General features: G+C 45.7%; 1 protein-coding gene across 12 annotated transcripts in view; it reads left to right on the top strand.

Annotated features, from left to right (window-relative positions):
• Positions 1–22,280, top strand: part of BCAS1 (brain enriched myelin associated protein 1) — a 104,768-nt gene that overhangs the window by 80,493 nt on the left and 1,995 nt on the right. For 4 of the 12 annotated variants that reach the window (XM_078443935.2, XM_078443932.2, XM_078443936.2 and 1 more), the window contains 3 exons: positions 7,056–7,121; positions 12,656–12,919; positions 20,309–20,379. In XM_078443935.2, the coding sequence (XP_078300061.2) occupies positions 7,056–7,121; positions 12,656–12,919; positions 20,309–20,379 (401 nt within the window). Of the gene's footprint in view, positions 1–7,055; positions 7,122–12,655; positions 12,920–20,308; positions 21,448–22,280 lie in introns of those variants that run through there. The other 8 variants (XM_078443941.2, XM_078443934.2, XM_078443939.2 and 5 more) reach the window with 3 other exon arrangements.

The following is a 22,280-nucleotide window of genomic DNA, read 5'->3' as shown; positions in this document are numbered from 1 at the left end:
AAACAAGAATTTCATTATAGTGTGCCGTTATTTTCAGGAGTCTTTGGGAGTTTAATCCTTTGAGAAAGCAACTCTCTGGTTTCACAGGCTCAGCCTGTTAAGAAGTTCTTTCTGGTCCACAACACAACACAACACAACACAACACAGCACCACACAGCACAACGCAAAACCCATGCCAATGGGAGCTGAGGCATATTAAGGAGAACCCTGCCAGAAATTGTTGACAGGATTCATTTTCTCTTATCAGTGGATTCTCAGAGAGTAGGAAGTATACAGTAAGTAGCAATCAGCCTGTATGGCTGGGACTCCATGTACATTCCTTGTCATTTACTCTGCAATTTGGCGCTAAAAATGGGGATCAAGATCTGAGATTTTTCAACCAATTTTTATGCTATGTCAGGAAAGAAAAGAACATTTGGCCCGTTTCTGGCAACCCATCTACATTACAAATGGGATCCCCAAATAGCTCATCATAACATTGAGAGCGATCCAACTTTCCCATTTCTGGATGGAGTTGAGAGATACCCTCCCCCACCTCCCCGATAGCAAAGAGCATGATTTTCTCTTCCAAATAACCAACCTGAGACTTCTTTACTTAAAAGACAAGAAAATGCAAGAGATTCCAAATAAGGCATGAAAGACATCTAAACCACTCACTACATCCGTTCGAAACAAATCCTTAAATTCTAATGAGGTCTCACATTACTTAAATTCATCCTCCAGAGCTATCCTTTAGAGGTTTCTCGGGGATATTTTCTAGCAATACAACCTGGGTACCTCTGAACTGTTAGGGGAACAAACTGGAAACAAAAGAGTCTTTTCTAATTAATTCTCCCTAGGACAGGGATAGGAGTAGAGGAAGACACATTTTTCCCCAGCAACCCTCAGTGGATTCATAGCATCAGGTCTTATAACGTCCATTGTTCTTAGTATCTACCATGCATAGAAAGAGTTATGTCTGGAAGCCTGAACATTCTTCCCTTCTATTAAGGTTTGAACTCCAAACCTTCCATGATTTGGGGGATTCTTCCTAAAAATTCCAGATATCCTAATGATTTTTGTCTTGCAGTCTGCTTTGTTTTCCTTATAACAATATATTATCATTGTGAATAATTCAAATACACAGAAGACATGGCTTTCCAGCTCACCACATCCCCATCACTTCCTCTTGTCACACCCAGCCCAGTTCTCTCATTTATGTCACTGTCCCTGTCCCTCGGGGTATTTGGGGTTGCATCCCCAATGTAAAGCCACCTCGTTCTTTACAGCAACTTCACTGAATCCCATCGTCTAGATTTATCGTACTCAGATTAACCATTGCTCTCTTGATGGACATTTGATTTGTTTCCCACTTGTGGGACTTCATTTATGTATTTATTCAGCAAATAATTGTTGAGTACCCCCTACATTCTAGACACCGGGATACAACAGTGACCATAAATAGACGTGGCCCCTGTCCTCATAGAGAATAAGGCCTAATAAGGAAAACGGGTGTTTATTTTAATCCTAGGCCATAGGCAGTGAGCACACACCATGTGTCTCACACACACGATCAAGGTGCTTTGCGGACCTGCATGAACATCCTTGTACACTTACCTTTATGCCTCTGTGTTATTATCCCCACAGCATGCAATCTTGGCTGTTGGCTTCAGCAATCGTTTTCAGGAAACACTTTTAGCTAACGTTTCATGACTTCCAAACTAATCTGAAGTGCGGATTTATGCAGTAAATCCAAACCAAACCCTGCTGTAAGGACTTGAAAATAGAGACAACATCCGACTCATCACTGAGCTCTTTATTTTTTATTTTTTGAGCCAAATAAGTGAATGTGTCAAACTGATTTGCTGCCCCATGGCAATGTGACTCATGGTTGCATATTTCTTTTAAACTAAGCACATTGCCCAGTTCACTTCTAAGAGATGTTTTTCTTTCCGGAAATTAACCTCTCGTAAAAATAGAAATGAAGAGAATATCATTTTTCAAATAAGTATACTTCAGGGAAAATAAACAGAGTCACATAAAGTCCTTGCACTGCATTTGACACACGTAGATATATGCCACTTCACGAAAATCCAATGGGCTCCTACAGATTTTCAAAATACTTGCAAGAAATAGCTAAGACATCTGTCGTGCCCTACATAGGACAAGATCCTTATATGTATTAATTCAACTGTATGTCAAGAGATTGGGTATTTGAAGTGACAATGTATTTTTATAAAGTGAGTGGGTGGAGAATTATATTCATGCGCCCACAAACCTCATAGGCAGATGAAACCATAAAGGTGGTGGATAGAAATACAGAGATAGAGATTTATAATTTGTCAATATTAATAACACCCTGTCCTGGAAAAGTGCTTTTCCTCCTCCAAACCATTATCACACGCTGTTTCATTTAATCCTCCTCCTGTCTCTTTCTTTAGACCATTAGTTTTGTAAGAAGTCTTTGTATTAAGACTATGAGCCTTAATATTGGGCAAATGTAAGACCGAAGGGGGAGAGAGCCACGCAATAATGGTCTTTTCTGGCTTACATTCAATCTATAAATCTAGTAAAGCCTGTTGAAATGTACCCTCTGGAGGAAAAAGGGGATGGTTTGTGATGGTAATTGTAAAACAAAACAAAAACAAAAACAAAAACCAAAAACAGCAGTCTCCTAGCTAAAGTTCTTGATCTCAGATTCTTCCCTGAGTATTGAACTATGAACACGCAGTTTCTCTTCAAGAAAAGGTTTCTGAAAGTAGCATTTGTGTGGGCAATTCCTGTCTCCACAGCAGCTGGCATTCCTTCCTACCCTTAAAGGGGATTCTGTGGCCATTTGGCACTCTCGGTTAATAATAATAATTAGTAAGAATGGCTGCTGTTTATGTATCACGTGCAGGCAGCATGGCCGGCACTATGCTAGCACATTGCTTGCGTTATCTCATTCATTAATGTAAAAACTCTGTGCAACACATTCCTGCCCCTCTGTGCTCAGAAGGGCATGAGGACTCAGAGTGTTTTAAGTGATCTGGTCAGGGTCACAGAGCCGGTAAATGGCAGAGCCAGAATTCAAACTCAGGTTTTTGTTCATTCTAAAGCTTACTCTTATACTCATGTTATTGCGGCTTCCTGTGCTCCTGGAAAGTGATTTTCTATGAGAGTAAAAGGAGGTAGAACAACCATCACCCTGTTTTTGTGATTCTCCTAGTAGTGTTTCCTGGGGAAACATCTTTCTGTGCTGGGCTTATCTGAAATTACAACAAGGCAAGAGAGGGGAGAATTAATACATGATTTGCATAAAGCTCGGATGTACGTTTTCTGAATATATTTGTCATTAGAATGAGAATTTACCTTGGCCGTGTAATTTTGTCCTATTGTCCAATTCCGTTTCAAGTGAGCATCTTGATAAAACACAAAGGTTGGGACGCATAGCCTTTGTTGATTCTGGATATTTCTAGCCGGTGTAGTTCCTTAGATTTGTTCCAATGAGGCAGAGCTAGTAAACAGTCTTGCTGATAGACTCACACTAAATTAAAATATCTGCCCAATTCTTTTTTTTTAATGTTTATTTGTTTTTTGTTTTTTTGTTTTTTTGAGAGAGAGAGAGAGAGAGAGATTGCGAGAGAGAGATCAATCATGAATGGGGGAGGGGCAGAGAGAGAGAGGAAGACAGAGAAGCCCAAGCTCCATACTGTCAGTGAAGAGCCGATGCGGGGCTCGAACTCATGAATGGTGAGATCATGACCTGAACTGAAGTCAAGAGTCAGACGCTTAATCAACTAAGCCACTCAGGTGCCCCATCTTCCCAATTCTTTTAAATCTCAACTTCAGTGGGATTAGAGATCCATCAAAATACACTTGTGTTCCTTTCAAAAAAAATGTGAAGTGACCACCAAACATTTCCACTAGAATTTTGACTAAGTAATATATGTTGGAGATGCCTCAAATGTTCCTTAGAGTATCAAGCTATAGGAATGCGTGACACGGTGAAAGAAATAAAAATGACTTTATTACTATGCAAAGCTTGGATGTCACAACCAGATTCCATCTCAACACCGCAGTCTGGATGCCCTAAGGTGCTGTACTTTGGCTCTCATGAATAAAAATAAAGCTCTGGAAGAAAGTTGCTCGGTACTGAACTAGAAAATATCTGAAATTAGTTGGTGGTCTTCAAACTGTTCTTTAAAGTATTAGATAGATAGTCCCTGAAAAAATGTGGGGTTCCTTTCAACAGTAGCTCTATTTTTGACAGCTGGAGAAAATGAGTGTCTGTGGTTATGGTCTTTGGACTACAAAGCCCAAAGTGAACTATTTGAATTGGTCTCTGAAAGAGGACTCAGCAAAGAGGAAAGAAGAGGGATAGAAAGAAAATGAAGGAAGGGAGGGAGGGAGGAAGGAAATTGTTCTTAACTGCTGTTATTGAAAGTACCTCAAATGGACCGAATAAGACCCTTAGTCTAAACTCACCATACGGTCACCTTTGATTAATACAGCTTTATCTGCCTCAAAATGAGAGAAAACAGAAAAACCATAGAAAAGCTTGAGGTATTCCCTTCTTTTTTTTTTTTTTTTAAGAAACTGAACTTCTTTGCCATGATCTCCCTGGCAGCCTGAAGGGCTGTTTTCAGGACGCTTGCCTAGACCCACCGCTGCCAAGAAAGCTTCCTGATTCAATCCAATTTCTCCTCCAAAGGTTAGCAAGGAAAGGGATGGAAAGAAAACAGATCAAAACCTTAAGCTGGCAGGGGACCTACCAGATACCAAATTGAAGCCACTGAAGAGAAGTTACGAGTCTCTCTCAGGGAGGAAAGGTGGCACCAGGGCTGTGCCTCCCAGTGTCCATTCAGGTTTAGCTTAAAAAGCCACTTTGTGTGTTTGGCTGCCTGTTTTTGCCATTCAGAATTACCTGACCAACTAATGAATTTGTGACTCCATATTTCAAAGGACGCCAGGGAACGTGTTTGGGCAGGAAGGGCTCCTAATGACGGCCTGAATTCTGGAGGCAAAGGAAATCCCAAAGCGGTAAAACCTTTGGATGGGGCGAGGAGGCTGACTGAACTGTTTATAGGGAGAGAAACTGTAAGCAAGAGACTCCATTTCTTTTTCTACATGTTCTCAAGCAAAACTGGCCCTTGTAGAGCAATGGAAAAGACTCAAGAGGAAGAAAAAAACCCCACTTTCCATCTACAAGGATCTAAAGTTTATGTAGAGGACAAACAGATCTTTCTTTGCCTTTGGGTTGAACACCTTGGTGAAGCCCATGAGGTAATGTCCCTAAGAAAAGTATCTGGAACTTCCAGATCCCAGGGGTTCAGGCTGAAGAAAGATCGCTTCCATTCCTAACCAATTAAAAAGCTCGCATCAAGGTTCTATGCTATGCCAAGCTCTGTAAAGGTTGTTTCTGAGGTAGGAAAGGACCTGGAAATTCCCATTCTGTGTGAAACCACTGACGGTCCTAGTGGGACTACTGAATCAGAGCAGTACCAAGTAATATTTAAAGATGAGCATGATTGACCTCTGAGGGTGGGCACGTCCCACAGACCTCCCTATTGGAGATTCGTCAACCCGCATCTTATCCAAGCTCCTGCCATTTTTCTAAATTGGGGAGCTTCATAGTGGACGCTTGATACATATGGGTTCATTGAATGGTATCTCCTGCCTTATAGGGGAGGCAGTTAAGAGGGTGGAATAGAGTGATTGCCCGGAGTCACATCCTGACTCCCTAACATGCTAGTTCCGTGACCCATGCTAGTTTCTCTGAGCTTCCATTTTCTTGACTATAAAATGAGGAAAAGAACACTATTCCTCTATCTTGAGGCTCTGCATGATGAATAAATGAACCAGTGTGGGTTACTGCCTCACTGGAGCGCCTAACCCTTAGTAAGCACTCCAGGAAAAGTTAGCTTTCATAAATAACAATTTTTATTATCTTTACTAATAGGACTACCGTACCCCAGATGACAGAGGCATATAATATTAATCGATCAAAAAATTATTTGAGTGCCTTTGATGTTGTTAACTGTTCTCTGATGCAGGTGTTATGGATCCTTGCCATCTGCTGGCAGAACAGCTAAGATAGTTAACAGTGGGATCTGAAGTCTTCCTGTTTGCCCCCCATTGCTTAACCTGTTTCCTACACCCCCTCCCTCCAGCAGGGGAGGAGGAGATGATTAGCGATGACTTAGTGGTTTAATGTGGGAATGAAACCTGAGTCAAAATTGTTGATAAGAGCGGAGCAGTTCATTACCGGATTTCTTAGGTGCTTTATCGGGCATCGGGCATCGGGCACAGAGCATCACCGAGTCCATAGTTGAACCTGCAGTCCCCAGTATTGGTCGGCGTTTGTCTATACCAGTTAGCTGAAAGCAGTGATGCTCACACTGAGACGTGTCTCACCTGAAGGGCTTGTCAAGTACAGGTGGCTCGGCCCCAGCCCTGAGAGTTTCTGACTCTGTAGATCTGGAGTGGTTCTCAAGAATTGGTACGTCTAACAAACTCCCAAGTGATGCTGAAAGCTGTGGTCCCAGGAACGTGCTTTTAGAGCCTTTCGCCGAGAGTCAGTTTTAAGGAGCCAAACCTATGAATTCAGCCCGTCCAGCTCTGTCACTGATGCCACAGGCCACAGGGGTCACTAAAATGGAAAAGAGGGTGTTCCACATGCCCCATGTCTCTGCTAGAGGAAAAAACACAAGGAAACATCACCACCTATGTGTTACCAAGAAAAGCCTACCAATGGTTTAATTGTTCATTCATTCAATACATTCAGCCACCTCCTGGTTCCAACATTAGCACGCTGATCATCATTTATTTATCCCAGAATTCCCTAACCCCAGGGTTTAAGACTTACGTTGTTGTTGTGATTTGGGGAAGCCAACACTCGAATGTAATCGGACTCTGGTTGGAAGCCACATGGAAATCACGCATCTCAGTTGGTCTAGTTGGTCTTCCAACTGCAGAAGTTGACGTTGCATCTCAATCATGAATGACCGAGGTCAGCCATTCCAGAACTCCCCTTGCCTTGTCCATGTTGCTGTGCTTGTAGTAGCTGAAAGGCCGTTGTCTGTTTGTTATTTTAGTCAGTGAAAGGGGATGAAGGGATCACCCACTCAGAAGAAATAAATGGGAAAGACTCCAGCTGTCAAGTAAGTGACCTGTCAACTCTGTTCGGTGGTGGGGTTAGCCTGCATGCTCTTACTTCTTTCTAGCCTAGTTCCCAATGCAATTCTCAACCACAAGGCGGCTCATTTACCGACTCTAGGTTGAGCGCTTGCTGTACGTGAGGCACTGTCTTGGGCTCTACAGACACATGCACGAACAGGCTCGAGTTTTCAGCTATTTCTTATTTAACACTTACTTTTCCACCTCTTCTCCACAGAGCAAACCCCTTCCCATCCTTCAAGTCTTGTCCTGAATGTCCCCTCCTCAAAGAGATGTCCTATTTCCACCCATCATTGTTGTGTCTTGTTCTTTTACTTCGTGGAATTTATGACACGTTGTAGTAAGTCATCTGTCTACTCGTTATCCGTCTCCTCTACCCCTTTCTTTCTGTGTCTGGAGCAAGGGAGGGGCCTCTTCTAATTTTCCATCACACTGCGTGGTGCCTGGCATATAGTAGGAGCTATTTCTTTGAAAAACGAGTGAAGAAACATGGGATCGTGTGGTTTTTTCCATTATTTTCTCCACTCTAGAGAAACACAGCTAAGACATGTTGATAACTCCACATATTCATTTCTTTAAATGGGGTCATCTCATGCTCCATACCCTATTTTATAACCTGCACTCTTTCTTCACTTAAAAACACACCTCCACGAAAATCTCAACAAGTATCCTTCAACTAATTTTTGCAACACAGAGAACTGGTTAAGAGCAGAGCTGCTGGCTCAGATTGCCTGCGTTTGAACCCTGGCTTTGCTATCTTTTACCTGTGTGACTGAAAACAAATTACCCAATGTCTCCGTGCCTCAGTTTCCTCACCTATATCACAGAGCTAGGAAAAGCGCTGCCTCACGGCACTGTCATACTTAGATGAGTCAGTGCACGTAAAGCACCTGGAAGTCCCAGCACGGAGGACGCGATGAATGTTAGTGGCCGTGCGAATCAGCACGGGCTGCCATACCAACTGTCATAGATGGAGTGGTTTAACAATGGAAATTTGTTTTCTCACAGTCTTGGAGACTGGAAAATCCAAGATCAGGATGCCAGCAATGGTTTGGTTCCTGGTGAGGAGAGCTCCTTCCTGGCTTTCTGACAGCCGCCTTCTCACTATGTCCTCACGTGGTGGCTTTTATAGGGACACTAATCCTATTGATCAGGGCCCCATCCTTCTGACCCCAGTTAACCTTAATTACTTTCTTACTCCAAATACTTTCACACTGGGGGTTAGGGCTTCAGTCTGGGGAGCCATAGCAGTTGCTATTGTTTTGTTACTGTTACTTATTATGCCGCTGATAAGAAATTACCACCCTACAGTATTTGTTCTTATCACACACGCAAATGGACAGCAGTGACTACCATTCATTATATTTCCATGACCATAATACTTGGATTATCCTATATATTCCAACAGGGAATATATTGCTTTTTGCTGCATTCAAATTATTTGTTTTTCTTTTTCAACTTCCTGCTGTGCTTGTCCCCAAACGTGTTCTCCGGACCACTGGGAACCCAAAACTCCTCGAGTTAACTATCTTGGAAACACGATACATGTACTTTATTCCATATGAAAGTTTTAAACATAATTGTACATTTTTGTCTAGAATGTGAACGTGAAACAGTTATGCCGATCGTCTTGGATGCAGACTTGAGGAGACGGATGTGTGATCGTTGAAAGAATGATAAATGCTTTGTTTAATTTGGGGGATGGGAAGAAACATTCTCTGTTCCCTTCAGAATTGTCCTCTCAGAGTTATGAAAAGTCTCGGGTGATGATTCTAGGAAAAGGAGCCCAAGGCAACTCCCAGTTGAGGTGTGCCTCAGGGTCTGAATCAAACGGGATGTTCCCATGACCTTGTCCCCCAACTACCAGCCAGTGTCACTCAGTTCTACAAGAGGATACACTCAAGATGACTCAGATGAGAATAATTTGTGTGATACATCCTGAGACAGAGTCAAATCCCAAGCAAAGATTTTAAATCATCTACATTTAATGACGAAGCAATCATCGCACAGTTTAGATTCTTAGCTTACTCTGAATGTAAGGAACCAGCCATCTGTTATTTCCAGGAGTTAGTGTCTAAGCCATTAAAAAGAACATTTAAGCCCTAATAGCAGTGGTGTAATTATGCGGTAAATGGACCTGATCCACTGAAAGCGCCCCTCCTGAAAAAAATCAATGTCCCGTGAAAGCTATTGACGTGTGGGCACTTCTCACTCCCCACCCCGCAATGATTTGCCGAGCGAAATAGTGTAGAAACATCTGGAAGGCAAGTTGCCGGCCATCCATTCAACCCTTTTTGGTGGAGACTTACTGTGTGTCAGACGAGGTGCTGGGGATAAAGCCATGGAGGACAGAAGAGTGCTGTTCTCCAGAGCTCCCCTTCCAGCAGAGGGAGGCAGACGGAACGTTCTCAAGTGAGCCAAGAAACCCCCAAGATTAATGCAAGCATGAAGGAAACACAGCCGTGTTTTGTAAGAGAGGGGTAGATTGTCTAAACAGGGGCCACTGCCCCAGGGAGGTGACATCTAAGCTGAGACTTGACGGGAAAGAAGTGGCTGTCACGTCAAGCCCCGCAAACGTCCTGAGCAGGAATTACAGCAAACGTGAGGCCCCCGTTTTGAGAATAAGCTTGTTCACGGAAGAAGAGGAGACCGTGTGGTCAGAGCAGAAGGAACAGAGGAAAAAGGGATTAGAGATGAGGTTGGGGAGGCCCAGGGACACTCCATTCAACAAACATTTGCCGAGTCCCTTGTCTGCCCCCGGCTCTCGGACCCACACGGAAAGAATCTGTCAGGAAGGATCACCGTGGACAACGTTGGGTTGGGATGACGGACTCTTCTCAGTCAGCCTGGGTACGCACCATGAGGTACGATGAGGCCACCATGAGGTACGATGTCTTCTGTGACTGCCCCACAGATGAGGAAGCTGAGAGACCCAACAATTCATTCCAGGTCACCCAGCAAGGGTGTGAAGGGACCCAGAGCCCACCGTGTGCTTTCGGCTGCAGACGCTAAGCCCTTAGCCAATAAGTGGATCTTAAATCTTCTATACGACAAAAACTGTCAACGCGGTGTGCAAGTGGCTTGTGGCCTTTCTGAAGAGCATCACGGTGGGCGTTTCTGTCTCCTTGTGCAAGGGTACCTGCTCTCGGGGCTTTGTTGCCCTTGGACCTCTGTGTCTTGACTTTTGCTACAACTTTGGCACGTGGGGTCTGACGGAATCGCTCAGCATCTTTGGGATGCCCTGGGTGTTTCCTTTCTCCAAGGAATCCTGCCCTCCACGGGGCTGCGACCTACGGAGCCTTTGGGGACGGGGCAACCTTCTCTCTTCTTGCTTATTTCTCAGGGCTACACTTGATACTGAGGGGGAACTTTGTCCGAGAACTTTTCAACTGGGGGACAATATGTAACTTTTACAAATCATAAGTTGTGAGCGTGTATTCTGTGTGTCCCATGCGGCCCCCGGGGGTGCTGGGGCTGTGGTTTTCTGTGAGCAGGGCTTTAAAACTTCTTTTAAATAATTTATTTATTTTTAAAATTTACATCCAAGTTAGTTAGCATGTAGTGCGACAATGATTTCAGGAGTAGATTCCTCAGTGCCCCTGACCCATTTAGTCCATCCCCCCCTCCCACACTCCCTCCAGGAACCCTCTGTTGGTTCTCCATATTTATGAGTTTCTTATGTTTTGTCCCCCTCCCTGCTTTTATAGTATTTTTGTTTCCCTTCCCTTAGGTTCATCTGTTTTGTATCTTGAAGTCCTCATATGAGTGAAGTCATATGATTTTTGTCTTTCTCTGATAAGTTCACTTAGCATAATACCCTCCAGTTCCATCCACATAGTTGCCAATGGCAAGATTTCCTTCTTTCTGATGGCCGAGTAATACTCCATTGTATATATATATATCCCACATCGTCTTTGTCCATTCACCCATCGATGGACATTTGGGCTCTTTCCATACTTTGGCTACTGTTGATGGTGCTGCTATAAACATGGGGGTTCATGTGTCCCTTGGAAACGGCACCCCTGTATCCCGAGGATAAATGCCTAGTAGTGCAATTGCTGGGTTGTAGGGTAGTTCTATTTTTAATTTTTTGAGGACCCCCCCATTCTGTTTTCCAGAGTGGTTGCACCAGTTTGCATTCCCAGGGCCTTAAAGCCTTGAAGTCAGTATCTTAAACTTGACATATTTTGCATTTAAAACAATTCCTTTTCAAGTTTCCATGTGAAAAATACAAGATTTCACAGCACTAGGGCCGCAATCCTGTAGAGCATCTGGCTGGGTCGGAACAGCCATTGCCCCTTTAAACAGGGCATGTGATAAGTCGCCACAATCCCCTCCAACTCCAGTTTTCTCCCCAACATCAAAGCCGGCGTTGCTTGAACTGGTGTTTTTCTTACACTAGAAAAATAGTTCTTATGTCGCTTTCCCAATGGGGGTGTAAAGTCTCCATGTGATTATTCTTACCCCAGGCCTCTGGCATGTTTTAATTTATCTGTGTGGCCCCCAACTATGGGAAAAAGGCTTCTACTTCACAGATATTTTGTTATCTGTAATTTACCTAGCATTTGCTAGAATTTTGGATTTTACAGCTTCCTCCCTCGGAATTATAAGGAACCAAGCAGGATTGCAAAAATTTCTCTGTAGCATGAAAGCTGTACATTCAAAACTAAAAATAAAACACTCCTCTTCTTTCACCACTGTTTTATAAGTGAAAGCACACTTTCACACCAGAAACCACGATAGACGTAATCAGGAAGAAAAGAATAGGCATCACCCAGAAAAGAGTTGTAAGTGGAAGAAACGCTCTCAAAGCTGGCTTAAGCTCAAAAGGGCTTCAGGAACAGCTAGATCCAGGGACATATGTGATACCATCAGCTTATAGACTCTTCCTCTCTCTCTCTCTCTCTCTCTCTCTCTCTCTCTCTCTCTCTCCATCTCTCAACTTTGCTTTCCTATTGGCTTCCTTTTCAAGCAGATTTTTTTCCCTAGAGATGGTGCTGGTCTTGGAAGCTACACCTTCAAACCCAATGGAAAGAGGGCCGACCTCTCTCTTGATTGATTTAGCAAAGCTCTGCGATTGGCTCAGTTTCTAATGTGTGTTCAGCCACTCTGAACCAATCACAGCAGCCCAATCACGTGCAAGGCTCTGATATCGCCAGGCCCCAGCCACAGGGGTGGAATAAGTTTGTCTGACATGAAAGAGAGGAAAGGGAATCCTGGTTCCCCAAGGAAAACGCAAGTTGTAGTCCCAGGAGAGGGAGGAAAGAATACTGGCTGGGAAAGCATAAATTAGTGAGTGAATTATTAGATAAACAAATAAACATCCCCTACTGTGACCTTGAACCATAATGAGGATTCGCACATTTTTTCTTAATTTTTTCCCCCATCTCGTCCAGGATGCATGAAAAAGTAGACACCCTCCAACACTTGAACACCTCCGTTTTGACACGTTTATTCACCTGCTATGGAGACTTGTCTTGCAGCTACTAAATATGCGTTTTGTTTGAACTTGCTGTAGACATCGGACTCCGCGGAGAAGGTCATCACGCCCCCGGAGCCGGAGCCGGCAGGGGCGGGCCAGAAGGGCAAGGAGGGTTCCTCCAAAGACAAGAAGGTGGCGGCTGAGGGGAACAAGCAGAAGAACAACAAGCAGGACGCCAAAGAGCCCGCCCAGTGTGTGGAGCCGGCCGTGGTGGAGGTGAACTCACTGCAGAACGGGGACAAGTCCCAGAAGAGACCGGAGAAGCGGCGACAGTCCCTCGGCGGCTTCTTTAAGGGCCTGGTAGGTGGATTGTGCGACTCTTCTTTCTGGGATCTTGGGCCGGAAGTGTGGTGCCCGCCTTCAGGGAGGGACTGGCTTGGACATTGGCCCCACAAATACTGACGGGGCACCTTCTATGTGCCAGGTGCTGTGCTAGGCACGCAGAGCGAGGTGGACACAGACATCACCCACCTGCAGGGTGTGGATTGATGGGGGCGGGGGTACTGAGTGCAGGGAGAGCCAGGAGGTGAAGGGAACCTGAGCATGAGGATGTGGCCCTGCCCTGGGGTTGAAAGGAGTATCGGGGAAGGCTTCTCAGAAGAGGTGAGCTCTAAGGTGGGGCCTCAAATTAGCCTGTGCAGGAGGAGGCAAGGGGAGGTCTGAAGGCGCAGTGTGTTCCTGCCTATGGAACAGCAGGTGCGTGGGGGTGCTGGAGAGACAGCACGGAAGCGAAGTTCAGTCTGGCTGGAAGAGAGCATAGGAGGCAGGCACGGGTGGTGATAAGGAGCACCAGGGTTGGTCTGTGGCCAAAGGGAGACCCGAAGTGTTTAAACCAGGAAACTGCTGTGAGCCCGATCTTGGGTGTTGGGGATATACAGGCGACCAAAAATTAGCTCCTTCCTTCCAGAGAGGCCTACACAGGGGTGAGCAGAGGCCAGACATTCAATAATCGATTAACCTTTGGGTTATTTGTGTCTATTCGGTTCTTCTCTGTCTCCTGCCCGAGACTGTTAGCCTTGGGAGGGCAGTGGCCATACTGTCACGGGCAGACGTGCTGTCCTCCGCAGCGTGGTGGGTAGAGCATAGTAGACACCCCGTAAGTGTTTGTTGAACGGATGAAGGCGTAGATGAAGTGAAATACGACGCCGGTAAATGTTTTATTATATAAGTCCTGGCAAACAAGGAGAGTCTAAAGGTCGTTAATCAAATGATAAGCGCGGTAATCAAGCATCCATTCGCAGAAGCCACAAGCGGAGTCATACCTAGACCCCGCGGGAATGTGGCTGGAGCCCATAGAGGAGGGCACGGAAATAATATTGAGAGTAGCCGTGGGGCCGGGGTTCACTGGGGTAACCTTCATGTCGTGATAGAGCTGGGGGTAGGGACATGGTCTAGGATGTGCCCGAGACCAACTGATCGCTCCTGATTGCCCTGGTCCCTGAATATCTGTTGGTATTGTTGACTTCCGACAGATGGAGGCTGGAGAGTCCGATGGTTCCCCTGGGCCCAGCTTTGGTCTCCAAATATCATCTGTGGGAAGCCTGTTAGAAATGCAGTGTCTCGGGCCCCAAGTTTAAAGTCTTAAGATAAATGCCATCACATTTCCATCTGGTCTCAGTGTGTGTATAGAACCTCAATGTGAGGCAATGCCCAAAGTCAAGCTCTGGGGCTGTTTGGAAAAGGGAAGCCTGGCCCAGAGTCCCTCCATCACCCCCAAGCCTCCAGTGAAAAGCTCTTCTCCAGTTCTTAAGAGGTGAAGGAGACCAACCACCAAAGGAGGGGGTGTCTGAAAGATTGATCGTGCTTTGGGTGGTTTTGCTGGAAAATTTGTCTCCATTCTCAGCTCTCGCTCCTTGGAGAGGAGTGTAAACCCTAATTGCACTTTTCTAGACATTTCCAAACGACTACTACCCAAAGTTCTGGTTGAACCATTCCCTGCCAAACCACAGTGCACAGGGTGGCATAGGGCATGGGGAGGGTGCTGTTCTAGAAAGGTTCTGAGCTCACGGGCCCAGTCTTTCTTGTTGGTTTTGGTTGGTTTTTTGGGGGGGTTTCTTTTCTTTCTTTTTTCTTTGTTTTGGTCGGAGGCTCATGGGGGTGTTCTCTGCATATCCCCTTACCCATGGCACCCCTGGACGTGACAGGATGGCTCTCGTCCAATGGTTCTGAATCAGTGATTTTATTTGTGGGGGACGCTGGGCAACATCAGAGACCGATTTGCTCGTCACAACTAGGAGTCAGTGCTATTGGGATGTTGTGGGTAGAGACCAGGGACCTTGCTAAATGTCCCATAGTGCACAGAACAGCCCTCCATGACAAAGAGGTATCCAGCCCAAAGTGCCAATGGTGCCACGTAGGACAGTAGAAAGGACAGAACGGTGCCGAGGAGTCTGTGCCGTGAAGACAGGCAGCTTCACTTACTCGAGTCCTAGACCTACCACTTCCTACCTGGCTGTGTGACCTTGGGCTAATCACGTAACCCCTCAGAGCCTCCGGTGTCCCTTAAGCAAAACTGAGGTGATGATTACAGCTACCATTTGAGGGTTCCCATGAGAATCAAATGCATATATGCCCTACGGGGGGCGCCTGGGTGGCTCAGTCAGTCCCACTCTCGATCTCGGCTCAGGTCATGGTCTCACAGTTGGTGGGTTTGAGCCCCGCGTTGGGCTCTGTGCTGACTGTGTGGAGCCTGCCTGGGATCCTCTCTCTCCCTCTGTCTCTGGCCCTCCCCCGCTCGTGCACTCTGTCTCTCTCAAAATAAATAAATAAACGTAAATACACACACAGACGCACACACACACATGCACACACCCTACTGGATCCAGCACCTGGCACGAAGCAGGAGTTCTGTAGTAGACGCTCTCATCTCCCTGGCAAGTTTTATGGGACCTTCCGTGTGGACTGGAGCTTAACCCCCAGCAAAGGGGGGACATCAGCCCACGTGGCTCTCACCTTAAACCCCCCCCAGGACTCCTTTCCCTGCATTCCCTTCTCCCTCCGTTCACTGCCACCTCTCTCTCTCCCTCCCCAAGACCATCTGCCCCAGTCAGTTCCCCAAGTTCACCGCCAGCCAATCCCTGCTCGCTCTGTGCCCTCCCAGCGAGGTGGTCTCTGCTCGGCTCCTTCCTTCCCCCTCCTCCAGCATGCTGCCTGAATTCTAACAGGGAGCAGCCTCCTGAGCAGTTCATGCGACGTCTGAAAAGAACTGGAAGGAAGCCTTTAGAACTCGGCAGGTGCAGCTGTTTGCAAGCATTTGGTTTTTGAGCAGAGGGACTTCGTTCACAAAGCAACTGAGAACCTTCACGCGTGTGCGTGCGTGTGCATGTGGGTGTATACACACATACGTGTGGACATAGAAACACATCTACTTGACCAACACGGAGCCCCGATTGCAGGGGGAGTGGGCTCCCCACACCGTCTTGCCCAAGAACCCCCTAGCTGGTGGCCCCCCCATCTCTGCCCCTGTGGGAGCCCCTGAGACACCTTTATGTAGCGTTAGAAGATTCTGTGCCGTCCCATCTGCACGTCTTACAGAGGAGGCGGTGGGGATTGGAAAGAAAGCAAGGCCCGCTCTTCGTTCCCCAGGGGCCCCTACCTGTCATCGTTGCCCGTCTCCCCTGGGCACAGGCTGAACTGAGGCTTGTGACAATTAGCTCCGTTACTCCGCCCAGGGCTTGGAAAGAGCAGTGGTGCGCGGGATGGAGCCTGGACGACAGGTGATCTGAGGTCCGGATTCCCAGTCCAGGTGGCCAGTCCGCTGCTACATAAGCTGGCCCTGGCTTAACTTGGAGCCGGTTTGCACATCTGTAAGACTGGTTACTAATCACTGCCCCTCCTCACCGGGCTGCTGAGAGGGACCCGGTGGCAGTGGATTTGGTTCGGCTGGTTGTAAACCGTGAAGCACCGTCCTGATACACCAGGCAGGACAAAGGTGGCCTCCAGGGGCTCTGATCGCCAAAGTCCATGCCTGAGGCGGCCAGAGGGGGAACGTATGTGAGCGAAGAGACCTGGGAGGGGTCTGTGGCAACTGGAAAAGCAGGTGCCCCATCTAAAAGGGGGCACCGCCCCTCGGTCCCAGTCATTTATCGCCTTGCAGGTTTATGGGTCCAATATGGCAGGTCTTCTCGCTTTTCAAGAGAGAAGAACAAAAGTGCGGATGGTAATGTGAAACATTTCATTTTTATTTTTTTTAATGTTTTTTACTTAGTTTTTGAGCGAGAGAGAACACTAGTTGGGGAAGGGCGGTGGGGGGGCGGACAGAGGATCTGAAGTGGGCTCTGTGCTGAGAGCAGAGAGTCCGACGTGGGGCTCAGACTCACAAACCAGGAGATCATGACCTGAGCCAAAGTCAGACGGGCCACCGACCGAGCCACCCACGTGCTCCAAAGCATTAATCTTTAAATGTCAGCATTTAACTTAAAACCTAAAAGAAGAAAATCTGTTTGTCATAACCCATTTACAAGCCAAGTTCAGCTCAAGACAGCCACTTAGCGAGCTGAGTTTGATAGACTCAGCCCATCAAGACCCTCAGCACTGGGGCGCCCGGGGCGCTCAGGTGGTTAAGCATCTGACTCTTGATTTTGGCTCCGGTCATGATCTCACAGTTCATGAGTTTGAGCCCCACACCGGGCTCTGCACTGACAGCACGGGCCCCGCTTGGGATTCTCTGTCTCCCTCTCTCTCTGTCCCTCCTCTGCACGTGCTCTCTCTCTCTCTCTCTCAAAATAAATAAACTTAAAAAAAATCTAATAAAAAAATTTAAAAAGACCCTCAGTACCTGAAGGAATAGGACCTCTGGAGGCTAAGGCTGAGTGTCAGGGGGGAGGCCTGTGTGAACCAGGACAGACAGCAGCACAACGGAGGGCATGCTGGGTGACGTGGGGACGGAAGGGATCATTTTCCCCAGGGCCAGCCTAAGTCCAGCCCTCGAGAAGCTCGTCCCTGGATTTGCACCCAGCTCTACCACTCAGTGGCCACGTGACCTTGGACAAGTCGCCTTCCTGAGTTTCAGGTCCCTTATCAATGGGCCGATTCGGTCACAGAGTTAGCCCGAATGAAATGAGATCAGATATGGCAACCTTAGAACCATCCCTGGGATGTTGTAATTTGTCAGGGGGGAACAGCGATTTTTATTCTTACGATGATTATTATGATTCTTCTTCAGTCAGCCCCTCCCTAGGCTGTAAAGATGCAGGTGAGTGAGAGGCCACCAAGTGTCCAGCAACTTTGTGAGTTAGGTGTTCACGGTGCAAGGCAGACGGCCTGGCTGGGAGCCACCTAGAGTGCAGGACACGAGCTCAGGACTCGGGCACACGGGACACAGAGCTCGGGTCCACCACTTCCTGGTGGAAAACGAGTGACTTGAGCTCACTGAGCTCTCCCCTTTGAGTTGATAATGACAGTGATGATGGGGTCAGCTCCAGAGGATGCTGGGAGGACCAGGGTGACCTCACGAATGAGACAACAGGCTCACAGACAAGGGATTGATCAGAGGTCAGGAACCTGAGAGGGACGGAGCCGTCCTCGAGCTTTGAGTCCCAACTTTCACTACTCCGTGTTGGCCTCTCCTCTTCGTCTTCCCAGACGGACACGGCGTATTGCAGAGAGCTGTCCCGTGAATGAACGAATCCAACAAAAAGCAATCACAGTAACTCTTTTAGAGCACCTACTGTGCGACAGCACTTCGCATACGCTCACATCTCCTCTGCACGGGCCTCCCTGCGAAGCTCCGCTGGTAAACTTGAGGTGCACGGGGTTAAGGCAACTTGACCAAAGTCAAGCAGTCAGGAAGTGGCCGATCTGGACTTCAAAACCCAGCGATCTGATGCCAGCGGTAAACTGCACTACACTGCATTCTCTACAGAACATGCTTTCCACTGTACTACTCTGCATTACACTATGCAACATATACCGCAGTACGTTGTACTGTATACGCACCATATACGCACCCTGTGTACATCCTATGTGTTGTACTGTACTAAGCCATGCTATATTAGTAAGCCATGCTATATTCACGATACCATTACACTATTGTCCTACACTGTGTGTTGTACTATCTTATCCTAGACTGTGTATGCTCTACTATACTACATTATACGACATGATACTATGTGTATTACTAGGCTATATACATATACTAGGCTATATACATATATAAATATGCTTTATAATAGCATATTATACTATTCTACCCAATATTATACTATACTGTAGTATATATGCTATTGCATACTACACTGTGCTACATACACTATACCATACTATATTTATTGTATTATATTACCCTATATATATATATCATCTGTATTATATAATATATACTATACTATTTGTACTATGCTATACTATAATATGCCATGCTACATTTAATACGCTAGATTTCATTATATGCATACTCTACAATATACACCATCCTATATTATGCCATCCTATATTACATAATACTAGCTTGTACTATGTATATATACTATACTATATATACTTTATTATACTATTATTTATAGTATGTATTATACTATACTATATTACACTGTACTATACAACTATATATACTTTGCTATATCACACTATCTCATATAAATGTATATATACACACACACACATATACACACCTTACTGAAATATATATACTATCCTATATTACACTATCATTGGCCTATACTACATATACTGTAAAACAGGACCAACAATAAAATACCCCTTATATATGCAGCAACATGGATGAATCGCAAATCCATTATGCTATATGACAGAATCTGGACTCAAAGGCTATGTACTCTGATTCTGTTGATATGATGTCCTGGAAAAGCAAAATTCTAGGGATGGAGACAGATCAGTGGTTGCCAGGGTCTGGGGGTTGGGGCCAGGGGTTGACTCCAAAGAGACTCAAAGGGGATCTGGGGAGTGGTTGCACTACGCTATATCTTGATTTTGGTGGTGGTGACATGACTACTTGGGTTGGTCAAGGCTCACAGAACTGTACACAAAAAGGTTGATTTTATTGTATATACATTATACTGGGCAGAAAAGGTAAAATAATAATAATAGCAATAGTAATAATGATACTTGACTCAGAGTTTATTCCATTCAGGTGGAGGAGACAGATATCAGGGCATAGATAATAAGATCATTTCAGACGGTGATTATGTTTCATAAAAAGTTAAGCAGGGCAACGTGTTTCACAAGTGATCGGACGGGGTAACTAAAGCAAGACACAACTGTGAAGCATTCTTCACAGCGCAGGTAGTGTTCTAAGTACCTCACAGGTATGAACTCACTTTATCTTGGAGCAACCCTCTGAGACATTGTATTGTCCCCATTTTAAAGATGGAGAAGCTGAGTTTACAGAGGTAGATAAGGGGAGCCTGTCTGGCTTAGGCGGGAGAGAACACAACTCTTGATCTCAAGGTGGTGAACTCGAGCCCCACTGGGTACAGAGATTACTTAAAAACTAAATGAAAAAAAAAGAGTTAAGTAATTTCTCCAAGATTTCGCAATGCTAGAAAGACTATAACTGGGCATTGCACTGCAACATCTGACTGGTGGCCATTCTTTTATCCACCACTCATGAAAAAAGTGCATTTGTTTAGCTCAACACCTGGCACAGAGTAAGCGCTAAAGAGACGGCAGTCGTTGCCCTTGATGGTTCAGCCTTTCATTAGGGTGCAACTTCTTTCTATTTTTCTCCAGGGACCAAAGCGGATGTTGGACGCTCAAGTGCAGACAGACCCTGTATCCATCGGACCAGCTGGTAAAACCAAGTAAACAAATTACTACAGTTCCCACCAAGTTGTCCTGCACCAAGATGTCTTCTCCCTACTCCGTTTCCTCCCCCAGCCCACTCCATGTACATAGTCTTCTTCTCGTGGCCATCAAATGAAATTCTGCCTACAAATTAAGCCTGAGCTGTTGTATATTGAGGTGTATTATTTACGTCTCGGGTCCAATCTTTTCCGGTAAATGACCATAAAGATGGTTTAGCAGGTTAACCGGTTAGGTCAGAAGAGTTGAAGGTTGCCAAGCAGAGAGCGGAGGGGGCGGAGGAATGCATCCTGGCGAAGTTACGAAACGTGGCAGTGGTGAGTAAGTTGCAGAGGGAATTAAGTTCTGTAGTACATGCAGGCTCCTCTTCTGAGCTCCAAGAGGAGAGACAAAAATCCGGTTAAGTTCACATTTGGAGGAGGGACAACATGGGCTCTGTGCCGGGAGGTTGCCAATTTCCTGAAATGGAATGTGTGGGGAATGGAAAAGGAATGAATACGAGTCGCTTTTCGAATAGGGTCCTTGAAAGTTATTGATGAGAGGGAAAAGATTGACCGCAGAGGGTTTGAAATGATTTGGGAAGACGGCTGTGCTCAGTGATGAGGGCAAGGATTACAACTTCAGGGGAAAAAAAAAAAAAGGCACAAAATAAATGAAGTTGCAAGTTTACTTTGCGACACAAGGGGGCACCGAGGTCTCTGTTTTAATCCTGCGTCCTGTACTAGCAAAGATTTGGTCTCCGCATCTTACATTATTAATGCTTCTCAGATGGCTGAGGGACTTCCTTCATCTGTTCTGTCTGACACTTATCTCAAAGTCTGTCTGTAATTTCCTAATGTTTCAGGATGTGCTCCGATAAAACCCTCCCCATAACCCCAATTAATAAAAAATTTCCAGAAGATTATTCAAATACCCGAGGTTTTTTTTTTTTTAATACGTGTACAGAGGAGTAAATAGGACCATGAGTCTATTAAAATGTAATTCAAAGTAGCATATGATTGATTGATATCATGTATACTGTACCTTTCTTTTTCTGATTTAATAAAAAAAATACATTTACATCTAAAGCATCTTTTAATTTTCAACTTTTAAAGCAGGTCTCTTGTCCTCTCTGAGACACCTTCATCTTCCACAGCATGAAATCAGTGCTCTTCCTCCATTTTGTTTTCCTTCGCAGATGCTTCTAGATTTTTCCCCTTGTATATGGGCACGTACACATGCAAATGTGTACACACATATATTTCATGCACACACTCCCACTTACATAAAAGTCCTGCCTTAGGCCAGGCTGCCTGGAGTAGAGCCTGAGATAGGGATTCAGAAGCATGTGACATGCTTCTGGTCCAGGGAGAACCAGGAGGGGGGAGGGAGAGGAAGTGAACAACAGGGCAGGGGAGGGAGCTGAGCAAGGATTGGTCTCAGCTGGAGATGAGTTCCATCCTGATCCCTCAGGGGGCTCTGGAGCCAGAATTGCACACTGCAGTTGGGTTCTATCTTGAGCCAAGGGGGTCAGCCTTTGTACCCTTGTTGATGAGTCACGGGCCACCCTGGGAAGCGGTGGGACAGGCCCGGTGCTCCCACTAAGCTGAGAAGCTGGGATCCCATAACAGCTAGAGGAGAGGGGCTGGGCAGAGTCCATTACAGATATGCACATGATATTCAGATATGTGTTCATTCCCACGTAGGGACACGTCCATACATATAAACATACTTTATATGCAGAAATGCACAAATGCATGCACGCATTCATACTTCTATATTACATACAGGAATAAATTCATGAACATATCCATAATCACACATACAAACAGGCACGTGTAGCAAACACAGATTCGCACATACGCGCTGGCTTGTGCAAAGCCGTCACGCGTTGATCTGAAGTAAACATTGAATATGCTCT

The sequence above is a fragment of the Panthera onca genome, chromosome A3 (assembly GCF_046562875.1).
Source record: "Panthera onca isolate mPanOnc1 chromosome A3, mPanOnc1 haplotype 2, whole genome shotgun sequence".
NCBI classification, from domain to species: Eukaryota; Metazoa; Chordata; class Mammalia; order Carnivora; family Felidae; genus Panthera; species Panthera onca.
This window is presented reverse-complemented; position numbering and strand designations above follow the sequence as displayed.